Source organism: Aedes aegypti, chromosome 2, assembly GCF_002204515.2.
Source record: "Aedes aegypti strain LVP_AGWG chromosome 2, AaegL5.0 Primary Assembly, whole genome shotgun sequence".
In the NCBI taxonomy this organism is placed as follows: Eukaryota; Metazoa; Arthropoda; class Insecta; order Diptera; family Culicidae; genus Aedes; species Aedes aegypti.
The window spans coordinates 45,959,111-45,980,191 of record NC_035108.1 but is presented as its reverse complement, the minus strand read 5'-3'; the positions used below and the strand labels follow the sequence as shown (position 1 = coordinate 45,980,191).

The window sequence follows — 21,081 nt, the reverse complement described above, 5'->3', positions numbered from 1 at the left end:
TTCGCAGAAGTTTGTTCTTAAAAGTCTCTCTTAGAAGCTTCAAAGGCTTCTCTCAAAAGCAAGAAAGACTGCTCATTGAATCTCAGTTATACAAGCACGCAAAGCTTTTCGCAGTGACTAGAAAAGCCTCATGAAGAAACTCCAAAAGCGTTTGATCGAAGCGCGAAAGGCTTCTTGCACGAGCTTAAAAGCTTCTCTCGCAAGCACGGATAAGCTTATCCCAGGAACTTGACAAGCTTTTCGCAGAAGTTCGAAAAACTTCTCACAGAAGCTCGAGAAACTTCTCGTTGAAGATCGGAAAACTACTTGCAAAACCTCGAAATGAGGACCTTAAAAAGTTTGCCGCACAAATTCGAAAAGTTTTCCGCTGGAACTCGAAAGACGACTCGCAGAAGTTCCAAAATCTCCTAGCAGAAACTCAAAAACGTCTCGCAGAAGACCCAAGAAGGTAGAAGGTGGAAAAGTTTTTCTCTAAAACTACTACCAGGCAGTTCGGAAGGCTTCTCCAAGAATTACGAAAAGAAGCTGAGAAAGCTACAAAAGCTTTTCCCAGAAGCTCATAAGATTTTTGGAATTCCGGAGACTTTCAAGAAACTGAGAGAAGTTCTCTCAGTTTCTCGAAAGTCTTCGCGGAATTCCAAAAATCTTCCACAATCTCTCAGAAATTACAGAAGGTACTATACAATACATCGGAAAACTCCCGGAAGCTAGGAAAACTTCTCCCAGAAGCACAAACTTTACAGAAAGGCAGTAAATTTGTGATAAAGGACATCTTGCTCAACACGATAAGGGTAAAATCACATGCAATGGATTAGTTCAGCAAGCCTAAGAGTTAACGTTCCATTAATACGCTATTAAATTAACTTTAGGGTTTTAATAAGGTGGGACCACAAAAAATGCTTCGTGCAAGTATGTATCAGGATATCCTAAAGCACAATGACAGGTGACAGGTCATGGAAGCACACTCGAAACTCACTCAAGGGTCATTGAATTACCTTTTCTTTGTTTGCCAAAGAAACTTCTGAACATCTAACAGTTACCCTATCACACTAAATCAGGAACAACACTGATACAGCTTACTAATCGTAGAATTCGGAACACATGTTCCATTTGCTTTGCTCAATATAATACAGAAGAGGTGACTGTTGCGCTACTTTCCTCACATATACGAAAGGAAGCCTTCGGGGAATCTCACTTAGCACTGTACAATTTTAGATTTTGAAATTATAAATTTAGAAAGTGATCAATTTGTCATTCGAAGAAATGAAGAAACAACTCACCTCAGCTTTGTTTTAAGCGAGTTCACTTCCCGCGTCAGCGCCTCGTGACTCTCAAGCATGTCCTCGTACTCTCGCTGGGCCTTGCGTTTCTGGGTCTTCTCCTTCTGAATTTCCTCTTCCGCTTCGTCGAGATTTCGCTTCAGGATCTTCATACGGTTGTTCATCTAGAGATTCGGATAAAATATGGTTTGTTAATCTAAATTCACGCTTTTGCCCGAGGACACCTTACCTTCTCGATCTGTTCCTTGTACTGGTCGGCGTGCCGCCTCTCGTCTTCGATGTTCATCGTCAGCTCCTTGATCTTCTTCTCCAGCTTGCGATTCGCCTTCTGCCCTCCGAGCCGCTCCTTGGTTTCGTTCTCCAGCTGTTCCTCCAGGTTGGCGATCTTGGCCTCCAGACTGGCCATGGCAGCTTTCACCTTGGTGCGTTGGGCGGTTTCCAGTTCGGACAGCTTGGCCTTCAGTTCCTTGTTCTGCCGTTCCAGGCCGGTCTTGACGTTTTCGAACTTTTGCGAGTTGGATTTCTCCGCCTGCAGTTCGGTGGTAATTTGTTCGATGGTAATCTGTGCCTTGCGGTTGCGATCGACCAGCAGTTCGGCGTTGGACTGTTCTTCTTCGAGTTCTTCCTCGAGGGTGGCAATTCGTGCTTCTAACCGTCGCTTCTCGTCAATCATGAGGGAGCCCTTGTTCGAGTTGGAGTTGATTTCTTCCAGCAGTTCGTCCCGTTCTGCTTCGGCTGCCCTTCTTGCTCGTTCTGAGCTGGCAAAGTCCTCCGACAATTGCATGACTTCTGCTTCCAGAGCTTTCGCTTTGCGTTCGGCTTCCTTACTAACGGCCGCTAACTCCTCCTTAGCGGCCTTAGCTTCCTCGGCGTCCCGGATGGCATCCTTAACCTGAGCTTGCAGCTTCTTGGCCTGCTTGAGAGCATCTTCCTTGACCTTGTTGTTCATCTCCAAGGTGGCTTCAATGTCCTTCAGGTCACCTTCGAGCTTCTTCTTGGCTGCTACGGCAGCGGCCCGCTGTTTGCGTTCTTCGTCCAATTCGGCTTCCATATCCCGAAGAGCCTTCACCAGACCACGTCGCTTCTCTTCGGATTGTTCCTCCTTGGCCTGCACGTCCCGTTCGAACTGCGCCCGCAACGCCTGCATGTTGACCTCCAATCGCAGCTTAGCGTCTTCGGTGAGCTGTAGGTCATCTTCCAGTTCCTCATTCTGTGCCTTCAGTTCTGCCAGTTGACTCTCCAACGCTCGCTTGGCCTTTTCTAGTTCGTGCACGTTCTTGTCAGCTGTTCCCTGTAATTAACGTATTAATTAATAAAACGCTCCAAAAAGTGTTCATTACTAACAACGCACCTGTGTATTAGCCAACTCATCCAGTTCGTTTTGCAGTGCCTTCCGTTTGGTCTCCAGGTCATCGATCTTTTCGTACGCTTCGTCCAGCTCCCTCGTCAGCGACAATACCTTGGTTTCCTTTTCACGCGCTTCTCGCTCAGCGGCATCGCGTTCCTGGGCGTGCTGCTCGCTAACGGCCTTCTCTTCTGCGAGGACCTTATCGAAGTTCTTCTGCTTCTTCTCCAAATCTAGCACCTTGGTGCGCTGCGTTTCCAGCTCAATGGTGGCATCTTCCAACTCCGATTGGATCTTCTTTTTGCTCTTATCCAGCCGATCGTTGGTAGCTTGCAGTTCCAAGATTTGCCTTTGCAGGACTTCGATGTCCTTGTTCATCTTCTTCTTCGCTTCTTCCAGTTCCTTGGCAATGTCGGCTGTGAATGAATATATGAAATTTACCAAAACATTATTTACATGATTTCTAACACTTACAATCTTCCTCGGAACGCCTCTTCATCTCCTGGATGGTAAAATTCAATTCGGCCAGCTTCTTCTCGTAGTTCTTCTTGGCTTCCTCGTCCTCCTCCAGCTGCTCTTGAAGGGCTTCCTTTTCGCTTTCCAGTTGTCGCAGCTTCGAGCTCAGCGCCAACTTCTGCCGAGTTTCTTCCTCGAGCAGCTGTTGCGCTTCCGTCAGCTGACTCTCCATGTTGCTGGCACTCTTGATTGCTGCCGAAGCCTTCAGTTCGGCGTCGTCCAACTGCTGGGTAATGTTCTCCGACTCTTGCTGCAACTTCGTTACCTTATCCTGCAGTTCCATGCGGGCCCGCTCCACTTCGGCCAATTTAACCTTGTGAAATAAGAGACACATTAGAAGCACTAGCAATCGACTTCTCGCCACAAACAGATGCATATGAAGTAGAAACCGTACGTGCAAATACTCAACTTCGTCCTTTGAAACCCACAAAAATCCAAAAGAAATTAAGATTCAAAAACGGAAGATTCGTTTGTTTGCATGCAAAATAGATTGAATCGAAACTTATAAGAGATTTCAAAGGCAAAACTTAACCGAAAAATTTGGAAAACATTGCATATTTTCGAAAACGTTACATACCTGCAACTCGGCAATTTGGGTTTCGGCTTGCTTGCGACGGCGGTCGTTCTCCTGGCGCGATTGGTTGACGTTCCTCAGTTCGGTAGCCAGATCGGCATTTTCAGCCTCCAGCGTTTGCTTCGCCTTCTCCAAGCCACCTTTGACCTTCTTGAGATTCTCCAGCTGCTCGTTGATGGAAGAGATCTCCTGGGCATGCTTGTGGCGCATGTCGGACACCTGGCCCTCATGGTTGGCGGATTCGTCCTCCAAGGTTTTCTTCAGCGTGGCCACCTCCTGTTCACGCTTGGAGCGCAGTTCTTGTTGAGCTGTTTAAGAAATAAATGCATCAAGAAACATGATTCAACTAGAAAAAAAGCCAACAAACTCACCAGCAGTGGTATCCAGAGAGTCCAGCAGTTCATTCTTCAGCGCTTCGAGTTCCTCGTTCAGATCACGTTTCTGCTTTTCGGCCTTAGAACGAGCCAATTTTTCTGCTTCCAGATCCTCCTGAATCTCGGCCAGTTGGGATTCCAGTTCGCGTTGCGCCTTCTGGGCAGCAGCCTTCGCAGCCGATTCCTCGTCAATTCTAACCAGCGTCTGGGCCAGTTCCTCTTCGCGCTTGATCAACTGTTGTTGCATCTCCTCGATCTGCATGCGACGTTCGTTGATCTGCTCCTTCAGGTCCGCCACTTCGGTTTCAATCTTTCGCTTGGAGCGGTCCGACTCCTGGCGCTGTTGATGATCCTTCAGCAAACGTTCCTCCAGTTCAGCAATCGTCGATTCGTGCTTCGCTTTCAGCTTGGCCAAATGCTTGGCCTTCTCTTCCTCTTCGGCAAGAGTCTGCGACAAATCGTTGGCACGTTCCTCGAGGATCTTCTTCTCCTTCAGCAGCTTCTGGTTCTGATCTTCCGTTAAGGCCACATCCTCTTCCATCTTCTTCAATTTAGCATCCAACTGTACCTTCTCCAGTTGCAGCTTCTGGCGAGCGGCTTCCTCTTCCTCGAGTTGCTCCTCCAGATCCTGAATGTTGATCTGCAGCTTCTTCTTCTCACTCGACAGGGCATTTACACGTTCTTCTTCTTCTTCAATGCGCGCTTCCAAATCCTGCATCAGCTCTTCCAGTTCTTGCTTGCGAGCAGCCAACCGAGCCCGACCTTCTTCTGCCTCGGCACACAATTCAATCTCCGCTTGTAATTGCTCCGCCAGATGCGTCTTCTCCTCTATCGCTTGCTGGAACTTCTTCTCGTACTCTTGCGAGCTTCTGGACAGATTGTCCAGCTTGTCGCGAATTTGCCGAAGTTCGTCTTCCTTCTGGACCAGTTTCTCCTCCTGCTTGGTAACTTCCAACAATGGCTTCACCTTAGTGTACAATCTCCACCACTGCCAGTTGCGCAGCTTGAGGTAGGCAGCACAGTTTCGCTGGATAATTCTTATGGCATTCAGCTGCTGCAAGCGTTTCTGATAGTTGCGGCGGGCCAGGAATCCTCTGCAGTACGCCTGGAAGTTGACGATCAAGTCCGTGATCTTGTAGTCGCGCTCTTCTTCAAGATGTGCCAGCACTCCCGCTCGGAAGAAGATCTTCGACTGACCGATACGGTACAGATTGTTGTCTAGCTCGAGGGCCTTGATCATCTGCTCACAAGCCCGCTTACCGTCCATGAATCCTTTGGGGATGACGTTCGGGGTGAGCAGTTCGTAACGCTGTCGGAATTCCTGAAATGGAATACGATTGGGGAAACCCTGGCGACAGATACGGATACCTTCCAGGACACCATTGCAACGTAGCTGATCCAGCACAAGAGGAGCATCGATCTTGCCGGCGCGTTTCTCGTGATTCGGAATGATACAACGAACAAAGTTCGGGTTGGTGTTGCGAAGAGTGTCCATCAGCTTGGCCAGCTGTTCCTTGTACAGATGGGACACGGTACGGAACATACCCTTGCGGGTGCGGGCTCCGAACTGGGTATCGGTAAGGGCCTGCTGGGCCATTCCGACGATTTCGGCATCCTTCCAGATCTGGACCACGAACGGATCCTGCGAACCTTGCAGAAGGGAAACGATGTTCTCGTTCAGCGGATCCATATTCTTCATCAACCACTTGGTGGCGGAATAGTCGACCTTTCCTGCGTAATGCACGACGGCGAAATCGGCCACTCCTCGGAAGTCGGTTTTCATGAACTTCGGGTGCATGGTGTGGGCGGTGGCCAGCTTTTCCACGAATGTCTTGTCCGTAGCCTTGGGGAACCAGCACTCTTCGTCCAACAGAGCCATGATACCGCCTGGCTTGTCAATCAAATCGATCGTTGGCTGCAGATCCAGTCCGAAATCAATGAACTTCCATTCGATGCCTTCGCGTTGATATTCTTCCTGTTCCAGGATGAACATCGTGTGGTTGAACAGCTGTTGCAGCTTTTCGTTCGTGTAGTTGATGCACAGTTGTTCGAAGGAGTTCAGCTCGAAGATTTCGAAACCAGCCATATCCAGGATACCGATGAACGAAGCGCCTTGACGCTTTGTTCGATCGAGCGATCGGTTGATTCGGTTCACCAGCCACTTGAACATCTTCTCGTAGCAAGCCTTCGCGATGGCTTCCACCGCAAATTCGACCTGTTCCTTGGTTTGTGCCTTGGTGACAAAGTCTCTGCCCACCTTGATTCGGGGCGTCAAGAAGGCCTTGGTCATATCCGTGACGCTCAGACCCAACAAATGGGCGATCTTTTGTGCGACCGTGTTGTCCGGCAGGGTGGCCTGGTCGGAGCTGCGTTCCTGTTTGAACTTCATCGAACCGAACAGCAGCACCGCGCTGACGATGCGGAAGATCGAGTTGAAGTCCTCCTCGGTCATGCCCATGATGTGCATGCTCTTGACCGTGGCCTGGAACTCGATGTGGTCGTCGACGCCGGCCACCGGCAGGCTACCATTGGACAGGAACGGATACGTCTTGATGTCGTCCAGGATGAATTTGTCGCGCTGCTCGGGCGAGGCCCCGGCCAGCAGCTGGTAGAAAATGTGGAATGTTCGTTCATCTTTCGCTTGGCGAATGGCACGGGACTTCTCGAGCAGGTACGTCTCGATGTTGGCACCGGAGATGTACCCGGACGCGTCAAAGTTTATCCGAATGAATTTACCCTGTTTGGGAGGGGAAGGGAGGTTGCATTTGAAGAGATTAGTGGGCATTTTGTAATTGTTGAGCGGATACTTACGAAACGCGACGAGTTGTCGTTTTTCACGGTTTTGGCGTTACCGAAGGCTTCCAGGATAGGATTGGCTTGCAGGAGTTGCTGTTCCAGTTCTCCCTGTTGGGTCGAATATAAATTTGTTGTAGACGAAGAAAGAATAGTTTAGAAAATATAATATTTATAAGCTAATAAGTATTTACCAAGGGGTTGTTATGAATCATAATGAAAATTAATATTAGACATTCCTGTTAAAATATAATTGTTAATCATTGCAACTACTGTGTATTAAAATCATCACCATGCTCCATATTGTTATACATTATAATACATTCGGTAAACTAATAATATCAAACTGCTAGTAATGTTTATTACTATATAACTGTAATAAGTTCCGCATGTTGCCAATCTTTTGAAGATGGGAAAAGAGTAGTCGAGATGTGCCTCAGGCACAACTCAGACTCGTCTATTGACATGGAGAAATATCTAGTGTCACAAACATATAAGAGGCGGAGGACGAAGAGATTGAGTTGCTGTATCATTTTTGAGAAATACGAAGGAATCTTTGTTTTTTAATCTATACCTATAATAAAGTTTCGTTTCCCATACAGAAATGTGTAGACATAAGAATAGGAACCTCTTAACGAACGGGCACGCAGCTTTCGAAAGGTGGAAATGGCACTACATCGAACAGTGTAGATAGTGTAGATTAGACTGGCCCAGAACAGTATTGGGGAAAATAAAGTAGCGTAATTTCACGATGCACTTCCTAGGATCATTTTTTAGGATTAGAGGAAAACTTCCTGAAAATTCAGCTCATATGGTTGTTCTATGAGCTGGCGCTTTGAATTAAAGTTAATATGGGGTTTTCAGCTCAAACATATGGGAAACTGCATTTTACCTGCTGTTTGGTTTAGGAAAATTGTTCGTCGGGCGCAATTGAACCCAGAATGTCAAAAACACAACTTGATACCATGGCGAAATATATTGCAGAATGTAAATAGTGAACAATAGAAACCAATCAGCTCCCACTTTGAAAGATACTAGTTACATCAAAGTACGGAATCGCTTCACCGAGTATTGCAACACCCAGTTTCAATATTGAACCAGCTTCTGAGAAGAAGCTTTCCAGCTTCTAAGGGGAAGCTATCCAGTTTCTCAGGAGAAGTTATCCAGCTTCAGAGGAGAATCTGTCCAGCTTTTGAGGTAGATCTATCCAGCTTCTAAGCAGAAGGTATCCAGCTTCTGAGCAGAAGGTATCCAGCTTCTGAGGCGAAACTTCACCAGCTTCTGAGGAGAAGCTGCACCAGCTTCTGAGGAGAAGCTGCACCAGCTTCTGAGGAGAAGCTGCACCAGCTTCTGAGGAGAAGCTGCACCAGCTTCTGAGGGAGAAGCTGCACCAGCTTCTGAGGAGAAGCTGCACCAGCTTCTGAGGAGAAGCTGCACCAGCTTCTGAGGAGAAGCTGCCCCAGCTTCTGAGGAGAAGCTGCCCCAGCTTCTGAGGAGAAGCTGCCCCAGCTTCTGAGGAGAAGCTGCCCCAGCTTCTGAGGAGAAGCTGCCCAGCTTCTGAGGAGAAGCTGCACCAGCTTCTGAGGAGAAGCTGCGCCAGCTTCTGAGGAGAAACTGCACCAGCTTCTGAGGAGAGAAGCTGCACCAGCTTCTGAAGAGAAGCTGCACCAGCTTCTGAGGAGAAGCTGCACCAGCTTCTGAGGAGAAGCTGCACCAGCTTCTGAGGAGAAGCTGCACCGGCTTCTGAAGAGAAGCTGCACCAGCATCTAAGGAGAAGCTTACCAGCTTCTGAGGAGAAGCTTCCCAGCTTCTGAGGAGAAGCTTCATCAAATTCACAGGAGAAGCTTCACCAGTTTCTAAATAGAAGCTTCACCAGCTTGTGAGGAGAAGCTACACAAGCTTCTAAGGAGAGGCTTCACTAGCCTCTGAGGAGAAGCTTCTCCAGCTTCTGAGGAGAAGCTTCCAAGCTTCTGAGGAGAAGCTTCCAAGCTTCTGAGGAGAAGCTTCCCAGCTTCTGAGGAGAAGCTTCCCAGCTTCTGAGGAGAAGCTTCCCAGTTTCTGAGGAGAAGCTTCCCAGCTTCTGAGGAGAAGCTTCCCAGCTTCTGAGGAGAAGCTGCCCCAGCTTCTGAGGAGAAGCTTCCCAGCTTCTGAGGAGAAGCTTCCCAGCTTCTGAGGAGAACCGTCCCAGCTTCTGAGGAGAAGCGTCCCAGCTTCTGAGGAGAAGTTTCCCAGCTTCTGAGGAGAAGCTTCCCAGCTTCTGAGGAGAAGCTTCCCAGCTTCTGAGGAGAAGCTTCCCAGCTTCTGAGGAGAAGCTTCCCAGCTTCTGAGGAGAAGCTTCCCAGCTTCTGAGGAGAAGCTTCCCAGCTTCTGAGGAGAAGCTTCCCAGCTTCTGAGGAGAAGCTTCCCAGCTTCTGAGGAGAAGCTTCCCAGCTTCTGAGGAGAAGCTTCCCAGCTTCTGAGGAGAAGCTTTCCAGCTTCTGAGAAGAAGCTCCGCCAGCTTCTAAGGAGAAGCTACACTTCTGAGGAGAAGCTTCATCAAATTCACAGGAGAATCTTCATCAGCTTCTGAGGAGAATCTTCACCAGTTTCTAAATAGAAACTTCACCAGCTTGTGAGGAGAAGCTACACAAGCTTCTAAGGAGAGGCTTCACCAGCCTCTGAGGAGAAGCTGCACCAGCTTCTGAAGAGCAGCTTCATCAGCTTCTGAGGAGAAACTTCACCAGCTTCTGAGAAGAAGCTTTCCAGCTTCTGAGGAGAAGCTATCCAGCTTCTGAGGAGAATCCGACTTTTGAGAAGACGCTATCCAGCTTCTGGGAAAAAGCTACTTAGCTTCTGAGGAGAAGCTACCAGCTTCTGAGAAGAAACCTTCCAGCTTCTGAATAGAAACTATCCAGCTTCCTAGGAGAAGCTTCCTAGCTTCTGAGGAGAAGCTTCCCAGCTTTTGAGGAGAAGCTTCACCAGCTTCTAAGGAGAAGCTGTCCAACTTTTGAGGAGAATCTATACAACTTCTGAGAAGAAATTATTCAGCTCCTGAGCACAAATTTTGCAACTTCTGAGAAGAAGCTATCCAGTTTCTGAGGAGACGCTATCCAGCATCTGAGAAGATGCTTAACAGCTTCTGAGGAGAAGCTACCAGCTTCTGAGGAGAAACCTTCTAGCTTCTGAAGAGAAGCTATCCAGCTTCTGAGAGGAAATTATCCAGTTTCTGAGCAGCTTCTGATGAGAAGCTACCAGCTTCTGAGGAGAAACCTTCTAGTTTCTGAAGAGAAGCTATCCAGCTTCTGAGAGGAAATTATCCAGTTTCTGAGCAGCTTCTGATGAGAAGCTATCCAGCTTCTGAGGAGAAGCTATCCAGCTTCTGATGAGAAGCTTTCCAACTTCTGAGGAGAAGCTATCCAGCCTCTGAGAAGGAGCTTTCCAGCTTCTGAGGAACGACGCTAATGTTTTAGCTGTTTCGAGGAAATTGTCCAGTAAAGTGTTATAAACTATCATAGCAAATGCTGGTACAGGCAATATATAAGACTACTATTCCCAATGTTTTTTTTCTTTCACTTCTATCATACGACTTTTTACAACAACCAATTAGTGCATCTTTTTGTTGACAAGCCATCGTGTTAGTTAACAAAATATTTCTAATCAGATCTCTAACGAACAGAAAAAAATGTTTAACTTTTAAGCTGAACTCCAAACTCTAACTACAAAAACCGAAACAATAAACAACAAGGCGAAAACAGGATCGAAAAACCAATCGAAAGTGGGAATCTGAAAACAGTTATACATTACCGATAGGCTTGATGAGTGACCACCCTGCCGATTCGTTCGTTTAGCGATTTCATTTTTTTTTTTTTCGTTGTAGTTTTTCGCGATCGTTCGTTTGGGTTGTTGTGTGCGTGTTGTTTTTTGGCGGTATGAATGTTTTGCACGTGGTGTTGCATTTTGGCGAAAGCGTTATAGCAATAGCGCATTTGTTATTGGGTTGTTTTACGGTTTACACAGCCAGGCAGCGCGCGCAGACGGCGGACATAAATCACGACGTGATGATGTTTCGATTTTGTGATGTGGTACACGATTGATGGTAAACGATATGCGGACAGACATATGGCATGTGAATTGAATATGTGTTTGTGTGTTTGCAAAATTTTGTTGTTTTGTTTAGGGTGCCAAAAACGAGAAGAATGAAGATGGAAATACAATAGAGCGTAATTAGTGACGGATGTGGTCATTTTTATATATTTTTTCAGATAAAAATAGTAGGAAAAATCTATACTTACAATTATAAGTGCTGGCGACGGCTGTTCATATCGGAAATCAGGGCAGATCGTTTGTGATAGTGCGGCAGTAGTAGATTCAAAAGGTAGTGTTGGTGGTAGTAGTCGTTTCCATCAGGCCCATTCACACAAACCATTAACAGAACAATAATAGTAATGCGAAAGATGTGTAGGAGGTTTCGTAATTTGGATTTGGGAAAAGTGTAGGAGTAGTTGTGTGAAACAAGAGTTTCAAATACGGTAGCAAACAATACAGATGATCGTTGGTGGATGTGTGTTTATGTGTTTGTAGTTGTTTTGATGGTGCAGGATGGTTTTGACGTGCGATTTGGCAGCGTGGGTCGGGATTATATATGAAATTAGAAGAGAAGAAAAAAATATAGGAATAACAAAACCAAAAAGGTTAACTTATAAGATACATAACTACGTGAACTAGAAAAATAAGTTTATTTTACAGGAGCGAAATAAAAAACATAATTTGAACGTTATGCACTTGGAATAAATATTCGTAGGTAGGACTAGCACTTAACTAAATTTAACTTACTCAAAAATCTAACATATACATTGGCGACATTACAATTTATATTTTACACTAGTATGCAGCATTGAGTTTATAGCATTTGCATTTGTCTGACCAAAAATGAGTATTCAAATAGAAACGAATCATTGCACGTACAGCAGGTTTAAATTATATTGTACTCAATATTCACAAAAATAAAAACTAAATAACGTTTTTCACACAAATTGAAGTCGAATTCTCATTATTTTTTGCGAATGTTTTTGGAAATATGTTTTTCAAGTGTCCGGTAAATCTCCCATTACCCATAATCTCCCCCTACTTGCACAAAGATTAAAGTCAAACATCATTATACCAAAATCAAAAATGGAAGTCTGCTGGCCATATGGGCAGATTTTTAGAAGATTGTTAATGTCTTTTTGTGTAAGTTCATATCACTGATTTAATTGCTTCATTAACATGTCAGAATTAAGATCACATGCAGTTTTTGAATAAATTTCCAAAATTTATGCGATTTTCAAGGGGTGCTTATTACACTTCATTGGTGAAACCACTCCGATTATCCCTATCCATTCTATTATTATTTTTAGTTTGTAGGATAAAAAGGATGGAACATTGAATGTGATTAGGCATTCCATCACTTTTTACGGACATCCTCAAAATGAGTGAATCACTCTTGCTTGTGATCAACTGATTGTTTCAACCTTTGCAGATGGAATTATTTTCGTAATCTGCCATTTGGGTCAATTAATACATCAATGGAAAGATTGCTTCCATATTGGGTAATCGTAATGCGTCGATCGGTCATCCAGAAGATATTCGTCTTATTCGGTCGTTTCGTCCGAATGACTGATTTGTTTGCCATTTTGAAATACGAGTGATGCAAAGGAAAGGACAAATTTCGCTCTGAATCATCTGTTGCTGCTGTTGCAATGGTCCTTTCCAACATTAAGCTGCGTTGATTGATTTTTGTTTTCCTTGCGGAGACACACGGCATGCAACAGCGTGCACTGTACTTTCTGAAAGGCCTCTTCCAGATTGCAATGGCTTATTTATACAATGATAAAAACTGGCCTCCACTGGTTGATAGCGAACATTGTACTCTTGGCTCGATTGCTCCAGCTTATATTTATGGCCATTTATCCAACAAACTACTGGAAACCATTGAACGCTGTTTCTGTGAATGCGGCCAATCCATAACCGTTCCCCGATTGCGGTGCCTTAAACTACGGCGCGAGACATGCCCAAAATGTAAACTCTGAAATATGGACATTGGACATGGGTTGGTGCGACGCGAGTTGACGATTTATGTCGGGGGCCACTCCGATTTACGCGCATTCGTAATCGATTTTGATCATCCTGCCCATATGGTTCGAGGATATTTCAGTCGTCGTGTGACAAATATCATATTTCACCCGATTGGCGGGACGTTGCGTTTTTTTGACAGATTGATGGCGTCATTGTCGTCGCCGGATGACCGGTCCTTTCGATCATATACCGGGCCTTGAAGGCGCCGTATGCATTGCCATAAATGACCATATTTTGCACGTCTTACAGCAGATAAACAACGCGATTTGATGGCTTGGACTTTTAATTGTTGGCTTCCCGTATGCGTGAGATGGCGTGCCAGTTTGGTAATGTCACTTTGCCCGGGCCTCCCCCTCGTATCTATCCGTCCGTCCGCAGCCTCTCATTCCGGTAAATTAGGGTCGCCATATGCAGCAATATCGCACAGTACCATGTTTGGTATTGCGAAGGAAATCATTTTGGTTTGGATATTTTACGATGATTGCTGTTTATTATTGGTGCCACCGATTTGGTAGATAACCGCAAGCCTTCTTTTTGGTCCAGATGTGCCCCTTCGATTTCTTGGAAGTCGTCGATTATCCAATGGTGATCCAAAATCTGTCTTGTTAACTGTAAGGGGAAAAGCCACTATATTCTACCTAGGACTAATTTTCAACCCTCTTATACCATTTAGGCCTACTTTGATGGAAATACAAAAATTGGTACAAAATTCTTGTAGGTCGAAAAATAGTATTTTCCCTATCTAATCTAAGTATTTGCATTCTCACATCAAACCTTTTTTCTTCTACGATATAATTCAAGAATTCCTTCAAAAAGTGCTTTAAAACATCCGTAAGGAGAATCTTCAGTATTCATTCCTCAATTTCAAAAAGCGCTTTTACAACGCTTCGAACTTCTTATTTTTTCAGCATGCTTTCCTAAAAGAACTGCCGGTTAATTTGTTGTGCTATTGTTGTTTAGTCTAGAACAATTTATCAGGGGGAAGCTGACAGATCAGAAAATCATCTATTGTAGTAGTAGTAGTGGAGAATTACCTAAAAAAAAAATTCTTCAGAAAATTTCAGCGGAATTTTTTTAAGAATATCTCTATACATATTATCAGGTGTCTCTGCAGAAACCTTCCCCGAGATTAACTCCTCTAAGGTAATGTCAAGAGATTTTCCGGGAAACCGAAAGAATATCCCCTTGATTTTATTCAACAAATTTCTTAGGAGTATTGATCAAAAGAGATGTCATATGTGCAAACATATTTCTTTTTTGAAGATACAGTCGACTCTCCACAACTCGACATTCTATAACTCGATGAATTTTTCGATCCCTTCAAATTTCCATACTTCGTGCTCTTCATAAGTCGGTGTTTCTATGACTCGATATCTCCATTAGTCGATGTCTCACTAGAGGTAAATTTCACTCCAGAACCCGATATCTGTTTTGAAATCATTCTTTTTTGGGGAAACTTGGTCTAATTTATAAAAATAACGTGATTTTTCGATCATTTCGAAAAAAAAATAGTATGCAAAATACTGCCTACAAAATAATTTTGCTTTCTTACAGAAGTGATCAAACACGCATAGGAAATACGATAATTTGTTCCTTCGATTTAGTGATTTTCGTATGAAGTTGATGGTCCCTTGAATATCGAGTTATGGAGAGTCGACTGTATTAAGCATAATTTGAAGACATTAGATTGAGTCTGGAAGAAAGGAATTCAAAGAACTCCTAGAGTAAAACGAACTAAAACTGAAGGTAGGGCTCATATGATATTTCATACAGAAGTGTTGATTAAATTTCCTTAGAAATTTTTGTCGTAATACTTCAAAGATTTTATTCTGAAACTCCTGCTGAAATGATCGAAGATTAACCGGAAGCTTTACATGTTGAATTCGCGTTCAAGTTAGATGTTCATTTGACTTTTTATATGTAAAGTTTTTTGAGCTTCAGGAGCATCTGAACGAGCTATGAGCAGTATTTCAGGTATTTTGATGGAATTTTTAGGAACATTGGGGCTATCCATTAATTATGTAAGGGTTTATGGGGGTGGGGGAGTTCGAGATTTCTTACGCGCCATACGATTTATTTTTGATGTTCATACGAAAAATCTTACCATGGGGAGAGGGGGGTTGAAAAACCCTAAAAATTGTCTTACGTAATTAATGGATCGCCCCTACCAATTATACAGAAAGACAAAACTGAAAAAAATCTATCTAAAACTTGTTCTTGAAATGTCTAAATATTGCTTAAGGTATTCAATCGAATATTTGTTCATGATTTGTTTTGGAGTTTTTAAGGTGAAGATGAAACGAAGCCAAACTTCAAATTTTCAAGAGCACAAATCTGGAGAACCGAACACCCGTTTGGGCTGAAAACTTAATCGATTGATTACCACAAACTAGTGATCAATCGATTAAGTTTTCAGCTTAAACGTATATTTGGTTCTCCAGATTTGTGCTCATGAAAATTTGAGGTTTGGATTCGATTCATCTTCACCTTAAGGATAATTGCTTAAAAAGTTCCCCCTGAATCTCCTTTAGAAATTATCCCAAAGAATTCTTGAAAAATACAGAAATTCTCCAGTTTTTACACCATGAATTCTACCGAGAGTTCCTTAATCGAACATCTGGATTTACCAATAGAGTTTTATTTCAGAATATTTGAAAAATTGCAGTCATTAAAACAATGTTAATTAAGGTTCAAATAAAGCACTTTTCAAGAATACCGTGTCGATTTGAATTGCCCGGACGCTTCGAATCCCGGACACCGTCCATCTTCACCCAAAATTTATTGTTTCGTCAACTTGTATAAATGTAGCTTGTAGAAGACGTCAAAATTATAGATCCCAAGCGAAAAATATCGGAGTTCAGTCATAAAATACCTTTAAAAACAAGTGTCCGGCTTTCGAAGTGTCCGGCAATTCGGAGCAATGGCAAAGTTTGCTGGACCTTTTTCTTCTTGGCATTACGTCCCCACTGAGGCAGACAGGCTGATACTGTTTTAGCCATGTTAGAGCAAAACCGACTGACTTTCTTTAAATCTTAATCGTGAGACGGGTTAGCCACAATCATCGTTGCCCAGTACAAATTTCAATGACCCATGTCTTACACAATTTGTAAGAAAATAAGTCAATTGGTGCTGTTTTTCCATAAGTGATAGTACTTTTGACAAAGATTTTTTTTTTCTTAAGGGGGGCGTATCATACCGGGTTACCATACTGCTAATACGTCAAATGAAATCTCTCATTATGTATAAAAATATCGGAACTAAGAAGAAACCTTATGTTGCATTGAAAATCACGTTGGTTAATATTGGCCACCAGAACCCGTTTCAGCCACATTTTCAACTTAGGTTCCCAAATTGGCCAATCAGGTTGATTTCTCCTGAGAGTGGCCAAATAAGGAATACCCTGGCCAAATTAGGTATATGGTAAATTTTAACTTTAATTATATTTTTGGATTTGGAAAATTCTTGTTTTCTTATATTTTTGGATCGATTTGGACGAATGAATAAATGTTGCTCTAACGTGTGATTGTATTCTAATTAACACGACATGTTTCATGCTAATCTGCTTTGTAAAATGGTGTATAATCCACCTATGGCCAGAACCTGCTTTTACCCTACTAAATTTATTCCTGAAATAAATAAGATTGGACTTGCACAGATAAAAATATTTAAATTTCAATGGAGCGTAAACAGAAGAGTATAGTAAAAGTGAATCAAATGCATCTATTGTTACAGCATCACGTTTAATTTTCAACTAAAGATGCTTGAATGTCACATGATCATGTAAATTTAAAGTGAATTCAATTGAAAAAAAAAGCGATTTGTCGTTGACATTTCAGTTTATTTTGATGCTCCAGATATGTGCATGAAAATAAATTGAAATTTACAACATATTTTTAACTGTGTGGGTCATTCCACACCAAGCGTCACAGCACGTGTAATCGACCATCGCAGATTTCAACAAAATTATTCAAAAAACTACAAATATTTGAAACCAACTAATCCATCAATTGACACGCTTTTGTACTTTGTACAAAAAATATGAAAAAACTGCGCGTACCATCGCCCAAAAAGTTCACAACCAACATTTTTTTTTACATTATGAATTCGTTAGCTTTTTATTCAACATATAAGGCTGATACAAATATTAAATTTCTTTTATGTCCGAGACCACTTGGAAGGTTCGAGGGGGGGATAAAAATAAATAAGGAACAAAAAAAAAAAAAATGAAAAAAAAAGTTATTTTTTCGAATTTTAATTTTTAACGATAGTTGTTAAACTTTTTTCAAACGTCCTCTGGATCATTATTTTACTTGTTTTTTACTTTAAAAACCTAACTGATCTCAAATAAATGATGAATCTTTTTTTTTCTCCCCTTCAAAATTTTCGGATTTTTGAAGGGGGGTGACATAAAAGAAAATTAATATTTGTATCAGCCTAAGATTAGTCTGCAAAAGCAAGTCTCATGAAAATTGATTTTTTGTTTCATGTTCAACATTATAAAACATTTTTGGAAGGGGTTGTTGGCTGATGGATTCTCTGGTTCATACGTCAATGTTTATAGTGTAACAAATATAAGAGACCTGGATTCTCTCATAACATCATAACATTTATTGCTGTTAGCAAAAAAAACCAAAAGCTTAATAAGCAAAACAAAACCAACAAGCCTACCCCTCATTAGAGCCAATCCCAAACAAGTTTACGCTAGTTTCCATCAAATCAAACACCAATCATAGCTAATGAGGGTTGAGCACCCCCCCATCCGTGTCCAAGTGCATCATGTTCATTGGTACCCCCGATTGCCTGGCACCCAATCGTTATTAATATCATATTTGTGCGGCATCATGCATCGATATAGAGAGTATAACGACTTTTAGTTGCCAGCCACGCTCCTGGCCGCCTGCGCTACCTTACAAAAAAAAAACATTGAAAAGGGAAACCACCTTCCGGACCGCGGCTGCGGAGGAGACCCACTAAACTACAAAACATCGTGGTTCCTCTCCTAGCCTCTTCCGTACCTCGTCAGGCAACCGTGCGCGACCAGATTTTGCAAGATTCTATAAAAGGCAAGGTGCTCGACTCACCCTTTTCGTCCTCCTTCCTGGCCTTCCTCCCTTCATGTGTTTCCCCCTTGTTACTACGCGTACCGGCGCGGGGTAATACATTCTATTTTTCCCGATATGGAACAAATTATATAACAAGCGAAGGAGCGCGCGTACTCGTCTCGAGTCAGTTCTCTCTTCTTCGTCTTTTTTCTTCCCTCAACCCCGGTTTTACGAAGACCGACAAACCCGAGAGGACCGGTTGTTGTTGTCGTCGTCGTCGTCGTCGTCAAAAACATTGCATCAATCCTGGAGCTTGCTTGCGCTGCGAAAAGTAAAATCAAACATGAATAATGATGGAGAACAATTCGCTCCCAATACGACAATTCGTCCGGTGGGGTGTGCTGCTGTCGTCATGATGATGGTTGACGAGAGCAATGTCAAACTCATTCATGGTTTCAAAACATTCGGAACAAAATATTTATTTTCACCGCTTACTTTACTTATGTATGAAATTGAATGAGATCCAATGGTAGAGAATTCATTTATCTTCCCAATGGTATTTTTAGGGGCAGCGGAGAATGTCCCGAAGCGTGTTTTATTCAAGCGCAAAAATCGCTCAGGCGAAAGTTCCAATGAAACTAACCTCACATATCCTGGTTTTCCAACCTCAAACTAGTGCTCCTACCAGCCGGATCTCAATTTTTATGTAAGTGGTGCAATAATACAAAAAACAAACGTATGTAGAACATAGAGAATGGATATTCCTACCTTTTCCGCCTAACTGTTTCACTGTGAACCGTCTTATATCAGGAAAATAAAACATTTTTCCCCCAGCGGCATGTGATGGATGCGTGAAAAATCAAATCTCTCATCATCTGACTAGTTGCGCTACCAAAGTATAGATGGCTAACAGTATGTTGCGTTTTGCGATTGGAAGCGTATAACTGATCAGAAGACTTTAGGATGGAATATCAGAAGGATTTAATAGAAAATGATTTGTCATTGTACTCTGTGAACCTCTTCACACAGAATAATCATAATTGATGATTTCCATTTAGTCGTTTTTGAAGGCCATGACACTTATTTATTTGCGACCGCTAAGATGTCTTGTTGCCAGGACGTGGCCGATACCATAATTGCGTAATTCGCATTTCCGTGCAATTCCGTTGCTTATCAGCCTACTTTTCATCATTAGGATTAGCAACATAACGGCCTACTTTTACTAAAAAAGGAAACAATTTTATTGTTCTGCTTGGGGAGTCGTCAGTGTCATTAAAATCCAATTCTCGATTACTTTTTCAAATCGACGTAAGTAACTTTCATATGGTTTTGAGAAAATTAATTCAGAAGAATCACAACCTGTCTTTTAAAACTGTTTTAAAATTAATCAACTTTTTAATTTTTTTTCGCCGTGTACATCGCTTAAATTTTGCATACATTAAGCTCGCGTTAAAAAAACTAGGGAGTTCCTGTTATTTCCCACAAAAAAAAATTACAAAATGATAAGCCGATTTATTCAGTTACTTTCGACGTTTTTCTACCAGTGTAAAATCGGCTCAAGTAGTGTTTTGTTTTGATTCGTGGTTAAGTCACTTTGTCTCTCCATACAGCGGGGCGGCGAAAGTAGTGGTTAGGTTGCGAAAGTTGAGAATCTTACTTTCGTCGTTTTGTAAATCCGGAAATTAAACGTTTTAAAAGTGAAAAATCGAGTTGGTTCAGAGCGCAACGTGTAGAATTTCGTCTGCGAAACACGTAGAATCGATAAAGTAAGTTTGTATACTTTTTTGACTTGAGTCTGTTAGAATAAGTTTTCGAGAATTATCGAATTGCTCTAGAATTCTCAATTACTAATTTCAAACTAGAGGATTCTTATTCTCAGTGTTTGGATTTTGATTCGAATAAGCCGATCGAACCATATTCAGAGAGTGTAACAGTTCGTGGCACATAGCAATCGGAGAGCCCTATGAACGTAAACATTCACTCCCTCGTTTGGTACGTGGCGCGAGAGCGTTCAAAAGCAGCAACCCTCACAAACTACAACAGTATCGAGCCATTCGGCTTATTTATGTTTTGCATACAATTTGTAATAACTTTCATATTTTCTGATAATGCAGGTTTTAAAAACCTAATCATAATCCATGGATCATCAAACACCACTCTGGTTGCAAACATAGCACAGAAAATGGAAAATATTCGCCTCTGTTTCTTGATCAGAATTAGAGTGTGTCAGCAAATGTTACAAGTGGTGACACACAGTAATTACCACCAACCAGTGGGTGGTGTGTGTCTGTCTTGTTTTCGCTCATGGCGATAAATGTCATGCTTATTGTATGGATGCAAGCGGATAAAAGGGATGAAATTATGGCTCGTGTGTCAATGATCGTCTAATAGCTATCGCTTCTGCTTCTCAAACAAAAGGTTGTTCCAGGCCCGTCTCTTTCTCATATTTGTAACATTTTTTTCTCAATAGCTATCTCTTACTATCTCTCTATGTCATTTTGAAGCAAACATTATTGGTTTTATCAATTGCTAGAATTCAAAAAATCGACCCAACCGATAAACACAGTGGTATCCATGCGGTCGAGTACCCCATGGGACGTTTCGCATAAAGAAAATGCTAAATTGCTACCTGTTCTTGTACGGAACTGCTTTATGCAAAACATCTATTATGCCAAACGTCTTTATACAAAATAGGTCAAAATAGGTAGCTGTGGGAAATACAGGAGATTCTCCGGGTTCCTAGTAACTACGGCTATCTAATTAGAGTAAGGTGGGCAAAAGTTGAACCTTAGCGATATAATCGAAAATTCCAGAAAAAACAATAACAGTTGAAAACAAATAAGTACCATACAGTGAGCCTTCAACACATTGGCTATAATTTTGGAGAACAAACTTGTGTCAAAATATTTACCCAATTTTAGTTGTAACAGTTTCAAAATTGTTTGTCTAAAATGAACTTTTGTCCCATCGGTTGGTCAAGAGCCGGAATCTAGTGTGGGGCAAAAGTACACTGATCAAAACACAAAATATCGGCATTTTTATGAAAGACATACTTTATACCAGC

The 21,081-nt window shown here is 42.4% G+C and overlaps 1 protein-coding gene across 1 annotated transcript in view; it reads right to left on the bottom strand.

Moving 5' to 3' along the window:
- The window catches only part of LOC5570505 (myosin heavy chain, non-muscle), a 167,865-nt gene that overhangs the window by 7,297 nt on the left and 139,487 nt on the right, over positions 1 to 21,081 (bottom strand). Inside the window, exons 5-13 of the mRNA XM_001659142.2 lie at positions 11,154 to 11,174; positions 10,666 to 10,689; positions 6,901 to 6,993; positions 4,087 to 6,826; positions 3,719 to 4,023; positions 3,100 to 3,454; positions 2,632 to 3,041; positions 1,510 to 2,571; positions 1,281 to 1,444 (exon numbers count right to left, since the gene is read on the bottom strand). Of these exons, the coding sequence (XP_001659192.2) occupies positions 1,281 to 1,444; positions 1,510 to 2,571; positions 2,632 to 3,041; positions 3,100 to 3,454; positions 3,719 to 4,023; positions 4,087 to 6,826; positions 6,901 to 6,993; positions 10,666 to 10,689; positions 11,154 to 11,174 (5,174 nt within the window). The remainder of the gene's footprint in view (positions 1 to 1,280; positions 1,445 to 1,509; positions 2,572 to 2,631; positions 3,042 to 3,099; positions 3,455 to 3,718; positions 4,024 to 4,086; positions 6,827 to 6,900; positions 6,994 to 10,665; positions 10,690 to 11,153; positions 11,175 to 21,081) is intronic.